The 16,040-nt window shown below is 44.7% G+C and overlaps 1 protein-coding gene across 1 annotated transcript in view; it reads left to right on the top strand.

Moving 5' to 3' along the window:
- LOC138638604 (ribonuclease H1-like) overlaps positions 1–9,848 on the top strand; it is a 176,061-nt gene extending 166,213 nt beyond the window's left edge. Inside the window, exon 7 of the mRNA XM_069728045.1 lies at positions 9,696–9,848. Within this exon, the coding sequence (XP_069584146.1) occupies positions 9,696–9,773 (78 nt within the window). The 3' untranslated portion in view covers positions 9,774–9,848. The remainder of the gene's footprint in view (positions 1–9,695) is intronic.
- Positions 9,849–16,040: the final 6,192 nt, after the last annotated feature.

Genomic DNA, 16,040 nt, shown 5'->3' with positions numbered 1-16,040 from the left:
CCCGCCAAATGACATTGTGCCTACGGTAGGGGGAAGACTCACATCTTTCCTTCCCGCCTGGGAGAAAATATCCAACAACACCTGGATTCTAAACATCATACAGTACGGTCTAAAAATAGATTTTATTTCTTTTCCTCCCCGGAAGTACATAGAAACGAAAATAAGATCTTCAGTGGCAGAACAAGCAGCTTTAGAGAAAGAAATCATTTCCCTACTGCAAAAATCTGTGATTCAAGAAATCCCTCAGGAAGTAGGAGAAGGGTTTTTCTCCCCTCTTTTTTTAGTACCAAAACCCGACGGGTCCTTTCGGACCATTATAAATCTAAAAAACCTAAACAAATACGTAAGAAATCACAAATTCAAAATGGAAACAATAAAGTCCACCATAAAAAATCTTGTTTCCGAATTGCTACATGGTCGTGATAGACCTAACCGATGCATATTATCATGTGCCCATCCACAATCAGTCTCAAAAATTCCTGAGATTGGCAGTTCCCATAAAAGGACAATTAAGATTTTTTTCAGTACAGAGCTCTTCCGTTCGGAATCTCTATAGCTCCTCGAATATTCACGAAGGTAATAGCGGAAATGATGGCCCACATAAGGGAACAAAATATATTAATAGTCCCTTACCTAGACAACTTTCTCATCGTAAGCAACTCTGCCCAAAGTTGCAAAGAACAGAGGGACCGGGTAATGACTATCTTGACGGACTTGGGGTGGCTCATAAACTTAAAAAAATCAAAGTTGGAACCCTGTCAAGTACAGGAGTTCCTAGGTCTGACATTAGACTCCCTAGTACAAGAATGCCGACTTCCAAACCCCAATAAAGACAACATATTAGCCATGATAACGCAAACTTTTCACCATCCTTCCATGACTCTAAGGAGAGCAATGTCACTACTAGGCTCTCTGTCCTCATGCCTACCAGCGATACCCTTTGCACAGTTCCACACAAGAGAACTTCAGTGGCACGTACTCGAATGGCAGTCAATACTAAAAGACAAATTGGAAAGTCAAATCACCCTGAGTTCCTCAGTTATTCATTCCCTTCGTTGGTGGGCAGAGAACCAAAACTTATCAAAGGGAGTTCCTTGGGTGACACAAATATCCCGGGTGATAACAACCGATGCGAGTCCCACAGGGTTGGGGGCTCATATGGGGGACAGAGTGGCCCAGGGAACCTGGTCAGTTCAGGAAACATCAGCATCCTCAAACCAAAAAGAACTTTGGGCAGTGCTTCAGGCTCTTCTTTCTTTTCTGACCTATATTCAGGGACATCATGTCCGAATTTTTTCGGACAACAAAGTGACTGTAGCGTATATAAACCACCAGGGAGGAACAAGGTCTCAGGCACTCATGAGTTCTTCAGCCAAAATTTTCAACCTTGCAGAAGAAAATCTACTATCCCTCTCTGCGCTACACATTCAGGGTTCAAACAACGAGAGAGCAGATTACCTGAGTCGATCGCTGTTAAAACAAGGCGAGTGGTCCCTAAACCATTCCATCTACGATCAGATCACAAAAATGTGGGGAGCACCGACAATAGATCTATTCGCCAATTACAAAAACAAAAAGGTGAACAAATTCTGCTCGCTGAACCCGGTAGGGAATCCACAGGCTCTAGATGCCTTTATGATTCCATGGACTCAAAAATTAACTTATGCCTTTCCTCCAACTATTCTGATCCCGGCAGTCATTCGGAAAGTCAGAGAGGACAAAGCGAAAATGATCCTCATAGCCCCGTTATGGCCAAAAAGGACGTGGTTCTCCTGGCTGAGGATGCTTTCGGTCTCGGACCCATGGGTCCTGCCGAATATACCAGACCTTCTAAATCAAGGGCCGATCTTCCACCCACAGGAATCGAACTTACATTTGACAGCCTGGTTTTTGAACGGGGACTATTAAAAGAAAGAGGTTTCTCAGATAACTTAGTCACCACGTTGTTAAAAAGTAGAAAACCCATCACTACTAGAATATATGGGAAAACTTGGAAAAAATTTCTGTCCGTCTCCAAAGTAAAAGTCCAAGATGGGCCCTCAATTCCTAAAATACTGGAGTTCCTACAAAAAGGTCTGGAACAGGGGTTGTCGGTTAGTACTCTTAAAGTACAAATAGCAGCTCTAGGAGCACTCTATAACCATAATATTGCGGCCAACCCATGGATAATTAGATTTGTTAAGGCGGTGACAAGATCAAAGCCATTAGTCGCTCAGAAAGTGCCCTCATGGGACTTAAATTTAGTCCTCTCGGCGTTAACGGGTCCTCCATTCGAACCCATAGAGACGATTTCCATTAAAACTCTATCACTTAAAACCATTCTCTTGGTAGCGTTAACATCCGCACGCAGAATAAGTGACATTCAAGCCTTATCCTCTAATCCACCCTTCACCAAAATAAAAGATGATAGTCACTCTTAGACCTGACCCGGCCTATTTGCCAAAAGTGGCATCAAAATTCCATAGGTCACAAGAAGTCTCCCTGCCATCCTTTTGTCCAAACCCAAAAAATGAGAAAGAGCAGAACTTCCATTATCTAGACGTCAGAAGGTGCCTAATCCAATATTTAGATTCCACCAGAGAGTATAGGAAGGAAGGCTCTCTGTTTGTCTGTTTTCAGGGTCCCAGAAAAGGATTCCGGGCATCCAAGGGTACTTTGGCGAGGTGGATAAAGGAGGCGATAGTCCTGGCATATTCATCCTCGGGGAATGAGATCCCAGATGGTATAAGAGCACATTCCACAAGAGCAGTAGCTACCTCATGGGCTGAGAGGTCAGAGGTATCAATAGAGCAAATCTGTAAAGCGGCCACCTGGTCATCACCATCGACCTTTTTTAGACACTATAGATTAAATCTAGCCTCTGTGTCTGACTTAACCTTCGGACGAAGGGTTCTCGAGGCGGTGGTCCCTCCCTAAGCTTAGTCTCTGCAATTCTCTCCGTAGTGCTGTCATGGGAGACCAAGAAAGTCGTAGTTACTCACCGATAACGGTGTTTCTCGGAGCCTATGACAGCACTCGCTTATTCCCTCCCATCACTTGTGCGGTGAGCACCTTTAATTACATATAATTTATATACTGTATATAGTTTGAGTATAGGCACGGGGTTCCTCTTTTAAGAAATGTTGTAATATGATTTTTTCTCTGTTGTAAACTAACCTGGAGGTCCTCCGATGCTCTGTAAACCAACTGATGCGAGGGAGAGGTACCGCCCTTTTATCTGTAGGTTTCCTGTCCCTGAAGGGCGGATCCCCTCTCCGTAGTGCTGTCATGGGCTCCGAGAAACACCGTTATCGGTGAGTAACTACGACTTTTCCATCCATAACGTATTCCATAGGTCATTGTTGCGGAGATACGTGGCACCTATGGTTCCATCTGTTGATCCTCCTGCCCCGGTTTTGGTGGAGGGGGAGTTGGAGTATATTGTGGAGAAGATTTTGGATTCTCGTGTTTCAAGACGGAAACTCCAGTATCTGGTTAAGTGGAAGGGTTATGCTCAGGAAGATAATTCCTGGGTCTTTGCCTCTGATGTCCATGCTCCCGATCTTGTTCGTGCCTTTCATATGGCTCATTCTGGTCGTCCTGGGGGCTTTGGTGAGGGTTCGGTGACCCCTCCTCAAGGGGGGGGGGTACTGTTGTGAATTCTGTGGCAGAGCTCCCTCCTGTGGTCACAAGTGGTACTTCGGCTGATTCTCTCTATGAGCTTCCGTTGGTGGAGGAGAGTGGTACTGCGGCTTCTGAGTTTCCTTCCTCAGGTGATGTGGGGAAGTCGTTAGGTGCTGCTCTATTTAACTCCACCTAGTGCTTTGATCCTGGCCTCCAGTCAATGTTCTAGTATAGGACTTGCTTCCTCCTGGATCGTTCCTGTGGCCTGCTGCTCTGCATAGCTAAGTTCCGCTTTTGTTATTTTGTTTGCTGTTTTTTTTCTGTCCAGCTTGCTTATTTGGTTTTTCTTGCTTGCTGGAAGCTCTGGGACGCAGAGGGTGTACCTCCGTGCCGTTAGTCGGTACGGAGGGTCTTTTTGCCCCCTTTGCGTGGTTGTTTGCAGGGTTTTGTGTTGACCGCAAAGTTACCCTTCCTATCCTCGCTCTGTTCAGAAAGTCGGGCCTCACTTTGCTAAATCTATTTCATCTCTACGTTTGTCTTTTCATCTTAACTCAGTCATTATATGTGGGGGCTGCCTTTTCCTTTGGGGTATTTCTCTGAGGCAAGGTAGGCTTATTTTCTATCTTCAGGCTAGCTAGTTTCTCAGGCTGTGCCGAGTTGCATAGGGAGCGTTAGGCGCAATCCACGGCTGCCTCTAGTGTGGTTGGAGAGGATTAGGGATTGCGATCAGCAGAGTTCCCATGTCTCGGAGCTCGTTCTATGTTTTTGGGTTATTGTCAGGTCACTGTATGTGCTCTGACTTCTATGTCCATTGTGGTACTGAATTACCTTATCATAACAGGTGGCCCTCATGTGAGCCAGTTTCTTTGTAGTGCTTGATGATTTTTGCCACTGCACTTGGGGACACTTTTAAAGTTTGCCCAATTTTTCAGACACTGACCTTCATTTCTTAAAGTAATGATGGCCACTCGTTTTTCTTTACTTGGCTGCTTTTTCCTTGCCATAATACAAATTCTAACAGTCTATTCAGTAGGACTATCAGCTGTGTATCCACCAGACTTCTGCTCAACACAACTGATGGTCCCAACCCCAGTTATAAGGCAAGAAATTCCACTTATTAAAGCTGACAGCTCATCAAGAGAATGCCAAGTGTGCAAAGCAGTCATCAAAGCAAAAGGTGGCTACTTTGAAGAACCTAGAATATAAGACATACCGTATATAGTCTAGTATAAGCCGACCCCCCCCTAATTTTGCCACATAAAAACTGGGAAAACTTATTGACTCGAGTATAAGCCTAGGGTAGGAAATGCAGCAGCTACCGGTGAATTTCAAAAAAAAAAAATAAAAAATGCTCCATACCGTTCATTATTGCCCCATAGATGCTCCATATAAAGCTGTGCCCCATATAATGCTCTGCACCGTTCATTATGGCCCCATTGATGTTCCATAGAAAGCTGTGCCATATAGAATGCTCTGCACCATTCATTATTGCCCCATAGATGCTCCATATAATGCTCTGCACTGTTTATATGGAGCATCTATGGGGCCATAATGAAGCTGTGCCATAGAATGCTCTGCACCGTTCATTATTGCTCCATATAAAACTGTGCCATATAGAATGCTCTGCACCGTTCATTATGGCCCCATAGATGCTCCACATAAAGCTGTGCCCCATATAGAATGCTCTGCACCATTCATTATGGCCCCATAGATGCTCCACATAAGGCTGTGCCGTATATATAATGCTCTGCACCATTGATTATTGCCCCATAGATGCTCCATATAAAGCTGTCCAATATAAAGCTGCTGCAATAAAATAAAAAATCACATACTCCCCTCTCCGCTCAGGACGCCGGCGCTTTCAATATTTACCTGCTCCTCGTGTGGCTCAATCTCCAGCACTGATGCTCAGCAGAGGGCGCGCACTGACTACGTCACCGCGCCCTCTAACCTGAGCGTACCTGCCAGGGGGCGCTGGGGACAGAGCCGCATCGGGGCGCTGGAGACAGCCGCATCGGAGCGAGGAGCAGGTAAATATCACGCAGCGCTCCCCTCCCCGTATACTTACCTGCTCCTGGCGCGGTCCCTGCTTCTCCCGGCGCTGCATCTTCTTCCTGTATTGAGCGGTCACAGTTACCGCTCATTTCAGTCATGAATATGCAGCTCCACCTCTATGGGAGGTGGAGCCGCACATTCATGACTGTAATGAGCGGTACCATGTGACCGCTCAATACAGGAAGGTGCAGAGCTGGAAGAAGCAGGGACTGCAGGGACTGCGCCGGGAGTGGGTAAGTATAACTAGACAGCCCCCGCTCCCCCTCCCCTGCCGACCCCCCCGGGTATGACTCGAGTATAAGCTGAGAGGGGGACTTTCATACTCGAGTATATACGGTAATTTCAGTTTCACACTTTTTTTAAGTATATAATTCCACATGTGTTAATTCATAGTTTTGATGCCTTCAGTGTGAATGTACAATTTTCAGTCATGAAAATACAGAAAAATCTTGAAATGAGGTGTCCAAACTTTTGGTCTGTACTGTACATGGGAATAGTATGCTCCCAGGAACGTGTGAACTTTTAAATCATAATAAATTTTATTTTAGTCATATTCAGTTCAGTGAAACTCCTTAAATATATATAGATCACTGAATGAAATATTCCAGTTGTAAATCTTTATTCATTATATAGTGGAATGCTTTGAGAACAGTAAAACCTAAAAATCAATGTAAATCACAACTAATATCCCATGGAGGTCTGGAGTTGGAATGATGCTAAAAAATCAAAGTGGAAAATCAAATTACAGGCTGATCCAACTTCAGTGGAAATGCCTCAAGATAAGAAAATGATTCTCAGTAGTGTGTGTGGACTCCACGTGCCTGTATGACCTCCCTACAACGCCTGAGCATGCTCCTGATGAGGCAGTGGATGTTATCCTGAGGGTTCTCCTCACAGACCTGGATTAAGGAGATTAAGGCATCAGTTGACTCCTGGACAGTCTGTGGTGGAATGTGGCATTGGTGGATGGAACGAGACATGATGTCCCAGATGTGCTTGATTGGATTCAGGAATGGGGAGGCCAGTCCTTATCAATGCCTTCATCATGCAGGAACTGCTGACACACTCCAGCCACATGAGGTCTAGCATTGCCATGCCTCCGAAGGAACCCAGGGCCAATCGCACCAGCATATGGTCTCACAATGGGTCTGTTCTCATCCCAGTACCTAATGGCAGTCAGGATACCTCTGTCTAGCACATGGAGGGCTTTGTAGCCCTCCAAAGAAATGCCTCCACACACCATTACTGACCTACTGCCAAACTGGTCATGCTGGAGGATGTTAAAGGCAGCAGAACGTTCTCCATGGTGTCTCCAGACTGTCACGTCTGTCATATGTGCTCAGTGTGAACCTGCTCTTATCCGTGAAGAGCACAGGGCTAATGTTGAATCTGCAAATCTTGGTGTTCTCTGGCAAATGCCAACCGCCCTCCACAGTGTTGGGCTGTAAGCACAGCACCCACTTGTGGACATCAGGTTGTTATAACACCCTGATGGAGTCTGTTTTTGGCAGTTTGAGCAGACACATGGGTATCTACTATATAATTGTCTAAGGGTCACTTCCGTCTGTCACAGATATTCATTGGTCGCGGCCTCTGTCTGTCATGGAAATCCAAGTCGCTGATTGGTCGTGGCAAAACGCCCACGACCAATCAGCGACGGCCATAGTCTGGCAGCAAAATGGCCGCTGCTTTACTGCCCTGCAGTCAGCGCTGAGCGCTACACAGGGTTAATGCCAGTGTTAACGGACCGCGGTGTAACGTACTCCTTTAACTCAGCTATTAACCCTGTGTGACCAACTTTTTACTATTAATACTGTGTATGCAGCATCAATAGTAAAAATCTAATTTTACTAATAATGAGAAATAAAAAGGTTATTCTCACCCTCAGATGTCGCACTGTCCTCAGCAGTGCAAGCGACAGATTCCGGTGCCAAGGATGCTATGCGAGAAGGTTATGTGACCGCAACGTCATCACAGGTCCTGCACTCATACCAACCCTGGGACCGGAAGCTGTCGCGTGCACCGCACACAGGCGCCTGGACTTCAAGGGGCCTTCGTAAGGTGAGTATGTTTATTTTTTATTTTAAGTCTTTTTTTTAACCATGCATATAGTGCCCACATTGCTATATACTATGTGGGCTGTGTTACTACATAGCTGTGCAATACACTACGTGACTGTGTTATATACTACGTGGCTGTGCAATATACTACGTGCCTGTGCAATATGCTACGTGGCTCTACAATATGCTACGTGTCTGTTATATACTACGTGGCTGACCAATGTACTACATACCTGTGCAATACACTACGTGGCTGTTATATACTATGTAGCTCTGCTATATACTACGTACGCTGTTACATACTACGTAGCTCTATTATATACCACGTAGCTATGTTATTCACTGCAATATAGTACGTAGCCTGTGCTATATACTGCCTACATATTCTAGAATACCCGATACGTTAGAATCGGGCCACCATCTAAAATTATATATATTGCTCAAAAAAATAAAGGGGACACTAAAATGCCACATCCTAGATGTCACTGAATGAAATATTCTAGTTGCAAATCTTTATTTATTTTATAGTGTAATGCGTTGAGAATAAAAAAGCATAAAAAGGATCAATGCAAATCAAAATTAATATCCCATGGAGGTCTGGATTTGGAATGATACTCAAAATCAAATTACAGGCTGGTCCAATTTCAGTAGAAATTCCTCAAGACAAGGAAGTGATGCTCAGTAGTGTGTGGCGCCTCCACGTGCCTCTATGACCTCCCTACAACACCTGGGCATGCTCCTGAAGAGACGGCGGATGTATCAGTAAACTCTTGGCCAGTCTGTGGTGCAACGTGGCATTGGTGGATGGAATGAGATATGGTCTCCCAGATGTGCTCGATTGGATTCAGGTTTGGGGAACGGGCAGGTCAGTCCATAGCATCAATGCCTTCTTCATACAGGAACTGCTTACACATGAGGTCTGGCAATGTCGTGCATCAGAAGGAGCCCAGGGCCCACTGCACGTGCATATCATTTCGCAATGGATACCTTTGGTTAGCACACAGATGGCTGTCGGCCCTCCAAAGAAATGCCACCCTACACCATTACTGACCCACTGCCAAACTGGTCATACTGAAGGATGTTGCAGGCAGCAGATCGCTCTCCACAGCATCTCCAGACTGTCACATCTGTCACATGTGCTCAGTGTGATCCTACTTAAATCTGTGAAGAGCACAGGGCACCAGTGGCGAATTTGCCAATCCTGGTGTTCTGTGGCAAATGTCAAGTATCCCTCACGGTGTTGGGTTGCAAGCACAACCCTCATCTGTGGATGCCGGGCACTCGGGCCATCCTCCTGGAGTCTGTTTCTAACCATTTGTGCAGAGACATGCACATTTGTGGCCTGCTGGAGGTCATTTTGCAGGACTCTGGCTAAAAAGGCTGAAGTAATGGTCCTGCTACTGGGTTGTTGCGATCCTACGGCCCCCTCCACGTCTCCTGGTGTTCTGGCCTGTCTCCTTGGAGCGCCTCCGACTCTCGACACTATGCTGACACACAGCAAACCTTCTTGCCACAGCTTGCATTGATGTGCCATCCTGGATGAGCTGCACTACCTGAGCCACTTGTGTGGGTTGTAGAGTCCGTCTCATGCTACCACAAGTGTTAAAGCACAACCAACATTTAAGTGACCAAAACATCAGCCAGAAAGCATTGGTACTGAGATGTGGTCTGTGGTCCCCACCTGCAGAACCACTCCTTTATTGAGGGTATCTTGATCATTTCCCTCTGTTGTCTATTCCATTTGCACAACAGCATGTGAAATTGATTGTCAATCAGTGTTGCTTCCTAAGTGGACAGTTTGATTTCACAGAAGTTTGATTTACTTGGAGCTATATTCCATTAAGTGTTCCCTTTATTTTTTTTTTAAGCAGTCTATATATTATATTTTTTTACAAGTGTAACCATTTTTTGCTTAAACGTGCATTTTTACATCATATAATGGAGGTAATCGTCATTTCTCATTTTTTTTTCCTGCAGAGACATGTGTCTGGACACAGTGGAAATTCAGGAAATGAAGTGGCAGACCACCTAGCAAGGAGTGGAGCACGAAAATAAGATGCAGGCTTTCATCTTGTGCATTACAGGAGCTGATGGTTTTTCGTTGTTTGCTTTTTGTGATGATTGATTTATATAATGATGCAGTTAAGGTTTATATAAAATCATTGTTCACAAGTGTTTGGATGTACAACTACTGCATTTCAGGGAAAAAAGCCAATTTAGTTGTTATCCCATGTTTTCAAAAACACTGCATTTAATAAATGTTACAGTTCAAAGCACCTGACTTGTACAATATGGCGGCGCTGAGAAATGAATAGACATGGTCATATGGGGGGGGGGATACATTTGTGAAAGATTGGACAATGAAAGCACGGTGATATCTGTGTACTGAAGTGCAAATTCTGGCCTGCTCGTCACATTATCCATACCATCTTCGGTGGATATAACTTGCTTAATTTAGAAAAGCCATCAAGTAAAATATTTAGTTATTACGGAAGCTTCTTTTTACCATCAAGTCTTTAGAAGCTTGTTAAAATAGCACCTCCATGTCCCGATGGAAAAGTCAATGTTGAACATTAAAGGGAACCGGTCACCCCCAAAATCGATGGTGAGGTAAGCTCATTGTCATCAGGGGCTTATCTACAGCATTCTGTAATGTTACCGATGTTGCCTAAAAGAGGAGAAAAAGACGTTAGATTATACTCACCCAGGGGCGGTCCTGCTGCCGTCTGGGTCCGATGGGTGTCTCAGGTCCGATCCAGCACCTCCTATCTTCATTCCATGATGTCCTCTTTTAGTCTTCACGCCGCGGCTGCAGCGCAGGCGTACTTTGTCTGCCCTGTTGAGGGCAGAGCAAAGTACTGCAGTGCGCAGGCGTCGGGACAGGTTAGCTACCAGGCAACCCCCACATGTACTTATGCTGGCTAGCAGCTGTCAATCATTTAGCTACGACGATGAAAACTAAATCTCCGAGCACTAAAAAATACTTAAAGGTCACCCGAGCGTGCTCGGGAAATCTCGAGTAACGAGTATATTCGCTCATCACTAATGGCTAACTAAAGACACACACACACACACACACACACACACACACACACACACACACACACACACACACACAATCTGCGTTAGGCCGGGGTCACACTTGCAAGAGACTCGTGCAAACTTCTCGCAAGTGTGACACCGGCCTTAAACACGATCTGTTTAATTAAAAAAAAAAAAAATGGTGTGGGCTCCCGCGCAATCTTCTGCTCCAGAGAGGGAAAGACAGCGACTGGGGGCCGAAGTTTATAGTCTGGGAAGGGGTTAATACCCATGGATTTTCCCAGGCAATGAATATCAGCCAACAGCTGTATATTGAGCTTTTACTGGCTATTAAAATAGGGGTACCCCCTCCCCCCCCCCCAAAAAAAAAAAAAAAAAAAAAGTGAGTTCCCCCCATAATAGCCGGAAAAGGCTATGCAGACAGCTGCGGGCTGATATTCATAGCCTATGATGGGTCCATGGATATTGGAACAAAGGCTACAAACACCAGCTCTCAGCCGCCCCAGGACTGGCGCAGTAAGATGCTCCAACTCTGGCACTTAGCCTCTCTTCCCACTGCCCTGTAGAGGTGGCATATGGGGTAATAATTGGGGGTTAATGCCACCTTTCAGTTGTAAGGTGACATCAAGCCGGCTTGATAATGAAGAGGCACCAATAAGATACCTATCCATTACTAATCCTATAGTTGTGGAAGGGTTAAATAAACGTTTAAAGTATTTTAATGAAATAAAACCGTTTTGCTATCATTATTGTTCTGCCATTCTATGAGACACCCTCGATCTCCTGCAAAAAAAGAAAAAATAATAAACCAACACAAATACTCCCTGGTCCGACGCAGTCCATTTAATAACTACTGTCCCACGACGCTTTTTGCGATGCACTGACAGGAGATAATGGCTCCTACAGTGCATCACTGAAGAGGATACCAGAGTTCAGACTCTCACTTTACTGCAATGCTGCATGAGAATTTTCCCACTCAGCGGTGCCGCAAGCGACAGCGACCTCTGTCGGCGGAGTGATACAGGGCAGAGGATTACCTCCTGTCACTGTATCACCGGAGCCCCTGGAGAGCAGTCGCATCTGCAGATGTGACAGCTCTCCACGAGAGCACGCTGGTTATTAAATGGATTACATCGGATCAGGGAGTATACTGTTTTTGTTTTTTTTGTTTTTTATACAGGTGATCGAGGGCTTCGGGGACTAGGCGATTGGCGAGTATGTGTACTGTATGTGTTTTTTTGTTTGTTTTTTTACACTTGAACACAGTAACTGGATGATAGTACTGCTACTGTCCCATCATCCGGCTAGCTGTCACTGTAGCAGGCATAGCCAGACGGGACTAGTAGTCCCATCGGACGATGCCTGCCTATACACCAATGCACACACATCATCTCCGCACACACTCTTCCCCATCCCGATCTGCATCATTTCTCGCATGTACATCCGCAGCAAATCCACATCTTTTTTTTAAACCTGCGGTTTTTCTGCGAATATGCCTGACACAATGGAAGTCAGTGGGTGCAGAAACGCTGCAGATCCACAAAAATAATTGACATGCTGCGGAAAATGAAACACTGCATATCCGCACGTTTTTTTCCCCGCAGCATGTGCACAACAATTCTCAATTTCCCATTGACTAACATTGCTTGTGCACTACACTGCGGATTTCATGCATTTCCACGCGTCCAAAAACGCTGCAGATCCGCATCAAAATCCACAATGTGTGCACATACCCTAAGACCATTGAAGATGGGTCATGGCTGGGTCTTCCAGCATAACAATGACCAGAAATACACAGCCAGAGCAACTGAGTGGATGCGCAAGAAGCATTTCAAGGTCCTGGAGTGGCATAGCCAGTCTCCAGACCTGAACCCAATAGAAAATCTTTGGCAGGAGCTGAAACTCAATCATACCCAGCGACAGCCCTGAAACCTGAAAGATCTGGAGGAGATCTGTAGGGAGGAGTGGACAAATATTCCTGCTTCAGTGTGCAAACTTGGATCAAGAAATGAAAAAAGAAAAAAGCAGAATGCACTCACCAATCTTAAAAAAATAGCAGCTTTATTAAGTCTTCATAAGTAAAACTTCATGGCTGGGGGAAGAGTAGTGGAGCTCAGGCGAGCAGGAGGAGACAACGGCCGTTTCGCGCAGTGCTGGCACTTTAACGGGTCTGGCCATGAAGTTTTACTTATGAAGACTTAAAGCTGCTATTTTTTGAAGATTGGTGAGTGCATTCCGCTTTTTTCTCTTTTCATTTCATGGAATACAATTGTGACAATGGAGTTGCACCCGTGATCTTTCTGGTTATGGCTGTCTTAACCCCTTCATGACCCAGCCCATTTTGACCTTAATGACCTGGCCGTTTTTTTGCAATTCTGACCAGTGTCCCGTTATGAGGTAATAACTCGGGAACGCTTCAACGGATCCTAATTGTTTTTTTCATGACATATTGGGCTTCATGTTTCTATAAAAATACCAGTAGCGCTTCAACCCTGAAGACACTCGGCAGCAAGTAATGATACAATTCCACCTTTTTGTATCGAAATCTATATACAGAAGTAAAAAGCAAGTAATACCTGCGCTGAGTGACAAAAAATCCTCCAAACCACACGAATTATGTTCTCAATAAAAAATTTTTTTATAGGTTACCATACCAGAATAACAAGAGTTATGCTCACTCAGCGCAGGTATTACTTGCTTTTTACTTCTGTATATTGGGCTTCATGTTAGTGGTAAATTTAGGTCAATAATAATTTTTGCGTTTATTTGTGAAAAAAATGGAAATTTGGCTAAAATTTTGAAAATTTTGAATTTTTATTCTGTTAAACCAGAGTTATGTGACACAAAATAGTTAATAAATAACATTTCCCACATGTCTACTTTACATCAGCACAATTTTAGGAAACAAATTTTTTTTTTTTTGCTAGGAAGTTATAAGGGTTAAAATTTGACCAGCGACTTCTCATTTTTACAACGAAATTTACAAAACCATTTTTTTAGGGACCACCTCACATTTGAAGTCAGTTTGAGGGGTCTGTATGGCTGAAAATACCCAAAAGTGACACCATTCTAAAAACTGCACCCCTCAAGGTGCTCAAAACCACATTCAAGAAGTTTATTAACCCTTCAGGTGCTTCACAGCAGCAGAAGCAACATGGAAGGAAAAATGAACATTTAACTTTTTAGTCACAAAAATGATCTTTTAGCAACAATTTTTTAATTTTCCCAAGGATAAAGAGAAACTGGACCCCAAAAGTTATTGTACAATTTGTCCTGAGTACGCCGATACCCCATATGTGGGGGGGAACTACTGTTTGGGCGCACGACAGGGCTCGGAAGGGAAGGAGCGCCCTTTGACTTTTTGAATGAAAAATTAGCTCCAATCGTTAGCAGTCACCATGTCGCATTTGGAGAGCCCCTGTGTGCCTAAACATTGAGCTCCCCCACATGTGACCCCATTTTGGAAACTAGACCCCCCCCAAGGAACTTATCTAGATGCATAGTGAGCAAATTGAACCCCCAGGTGCTTCACAAATTGATCCTTAACAATGAAAAAGTACTTTTTTTTTTTTTCACAAAAAATTTATTTTGGCCTCAATTTGTTCATTTCCACATGGGCAACAGGATAAAATGGATCCTAAAATTTATTGGGCAATTTCTCCTGAGTACAGTGATACCTCACATGTGGGGGTAAACCACTGTTTGGGTACACGGCTGGGCTTGAAAGGGAAGGAGCGCCATTTGACTTTTTGAATGAAAAATTAGCTCCAATCGTTAGCGGTCACCATGTCGCGTTTGGAGAGCCCCTGTGTGCCTAAACATTTGAGCTCCCCCACATGTGACCCCATTTTGGAAACTAGACCTCCCATGGAACTAACCTAGATGTGCGGTGACCACTTTAAACCCCCAAGTGCTTCACAGAAGTTGATAACGCAGAGCTGTGAAAATAAAAAATCGTTTTTCTTTCCTCAAAAATTATATTTTAGCCCGCAATTTTTTATTTTCACAAGAGTAACAGGAGAAATTGGACCCCAATAATTGTTGCCCAGTTTGTCGTGAGTACGCTGATACCCCATATGTGGGGGTAAACTACTGATTGGGCACACGTCGGGGCTCGGAAGGGAAGTAGTGGCGTTTTGAAATGCAGACTTTGATGGAATGGTCTGCGGGCGTCACGTTGCATTTGCAGAGCCCCTGATGTTCCTAAACAGTAGAAACCCCCCACAAGAGACCCCATTTTGGAAACTAGACCCCCAAAGGAACTTATCTAGATATGTGGTGAGCACTTTGAACCCCCAAGTGCTTCACAGAAGTTTACAACGCAGAGCCGTGAAAATAAAAAAATAATTTTTCTTTCCTCAAAAATGATGTTTTAGCAAGCAGTTTTTTATTTTCACAACGGTAGCAGGAGAAATTGGACCCCAATAGTTGTTGCCCAGTTTGTCCCGAGTATGCTGGTACCCCATATGTGGGGGTAAACCACTGTTTTGGCGCATGGGCTCGGAAGGGAGGGAGCACCATTTGACTTTTTGAACGCAAGATTGGCTGGAATCAATGGTGGCGCCATGTTGCGTTTGGAGACCCCTGATGTGCCTAAACAGTGGAAACCCCTCAATTCTAACTCCAACACTAACCCCAACACACCCCTAACCCTAATCCCAACTGTAGCCATAACCCTAATCACAACCCTAACCACAACCCTAATTCCAACCCTAACCCCAACACACCCCTAACCACAGCCCTAACCCTAATCCCAACCCTAAACATAATCCTAATCCAAACCCTAACCCCAACACACCCCTAACCACAACCCTAACCCCAACACACCCCTAACTATAACCCTAACCACAAGCCTAATCTTAACCCTATTTCCAACCCTAGCCCTAATTCCAACCCTAACCCTAAGGCTATGTGCCCACGTTGTGGATTCGTGTGAGATTTTTCCGCACCATTTTTGAAAAATCCGCGGGTAAAAGGCACTGCGTTTTACCTGCGGATTTACCGTGGACTTCCAGTGTTTTTGTGCAGATTTCACCTGCGGATTCCTATTGAGGAACAGGTGTAAAACGCTGCGGAATCCGCACAAAGAATTGACATGCTGCGGAAAATACAACACGGCGTTCCCGCGCGGTATTTTCCGCACCATGGGCACAGCGAAATTGGTTTTACATAGGTTTACATGGTGCTGTAAAGCTGATAAAAAACTGCTACGAATCCGCAGCCAAATCCGCACCGTGTGCACATAGCCTAATTCTAAGGGTATGTGCACACGATGCAGAA

The sequence above is a fragment of the Ranitomeya imitator genome, chromosome 5 (genome assembly GCF_032444005.1).
Source record: "Ranitomeya imitator isolate aRanImi1 chromosome 5, aRanImi1.pri, whole genome shotgun sequence".
Lineage (NCBI taxonomy): Eukaryota > Metazoa > Chordata > Amphibia > Anura > Dendrobatidae > Ranitomeya > Ranitomeya imitator.
Note: the sequence above shows the minus strand (reverse complement) of the source record. Positions and strands in the feature narration are given on the sequence as shown.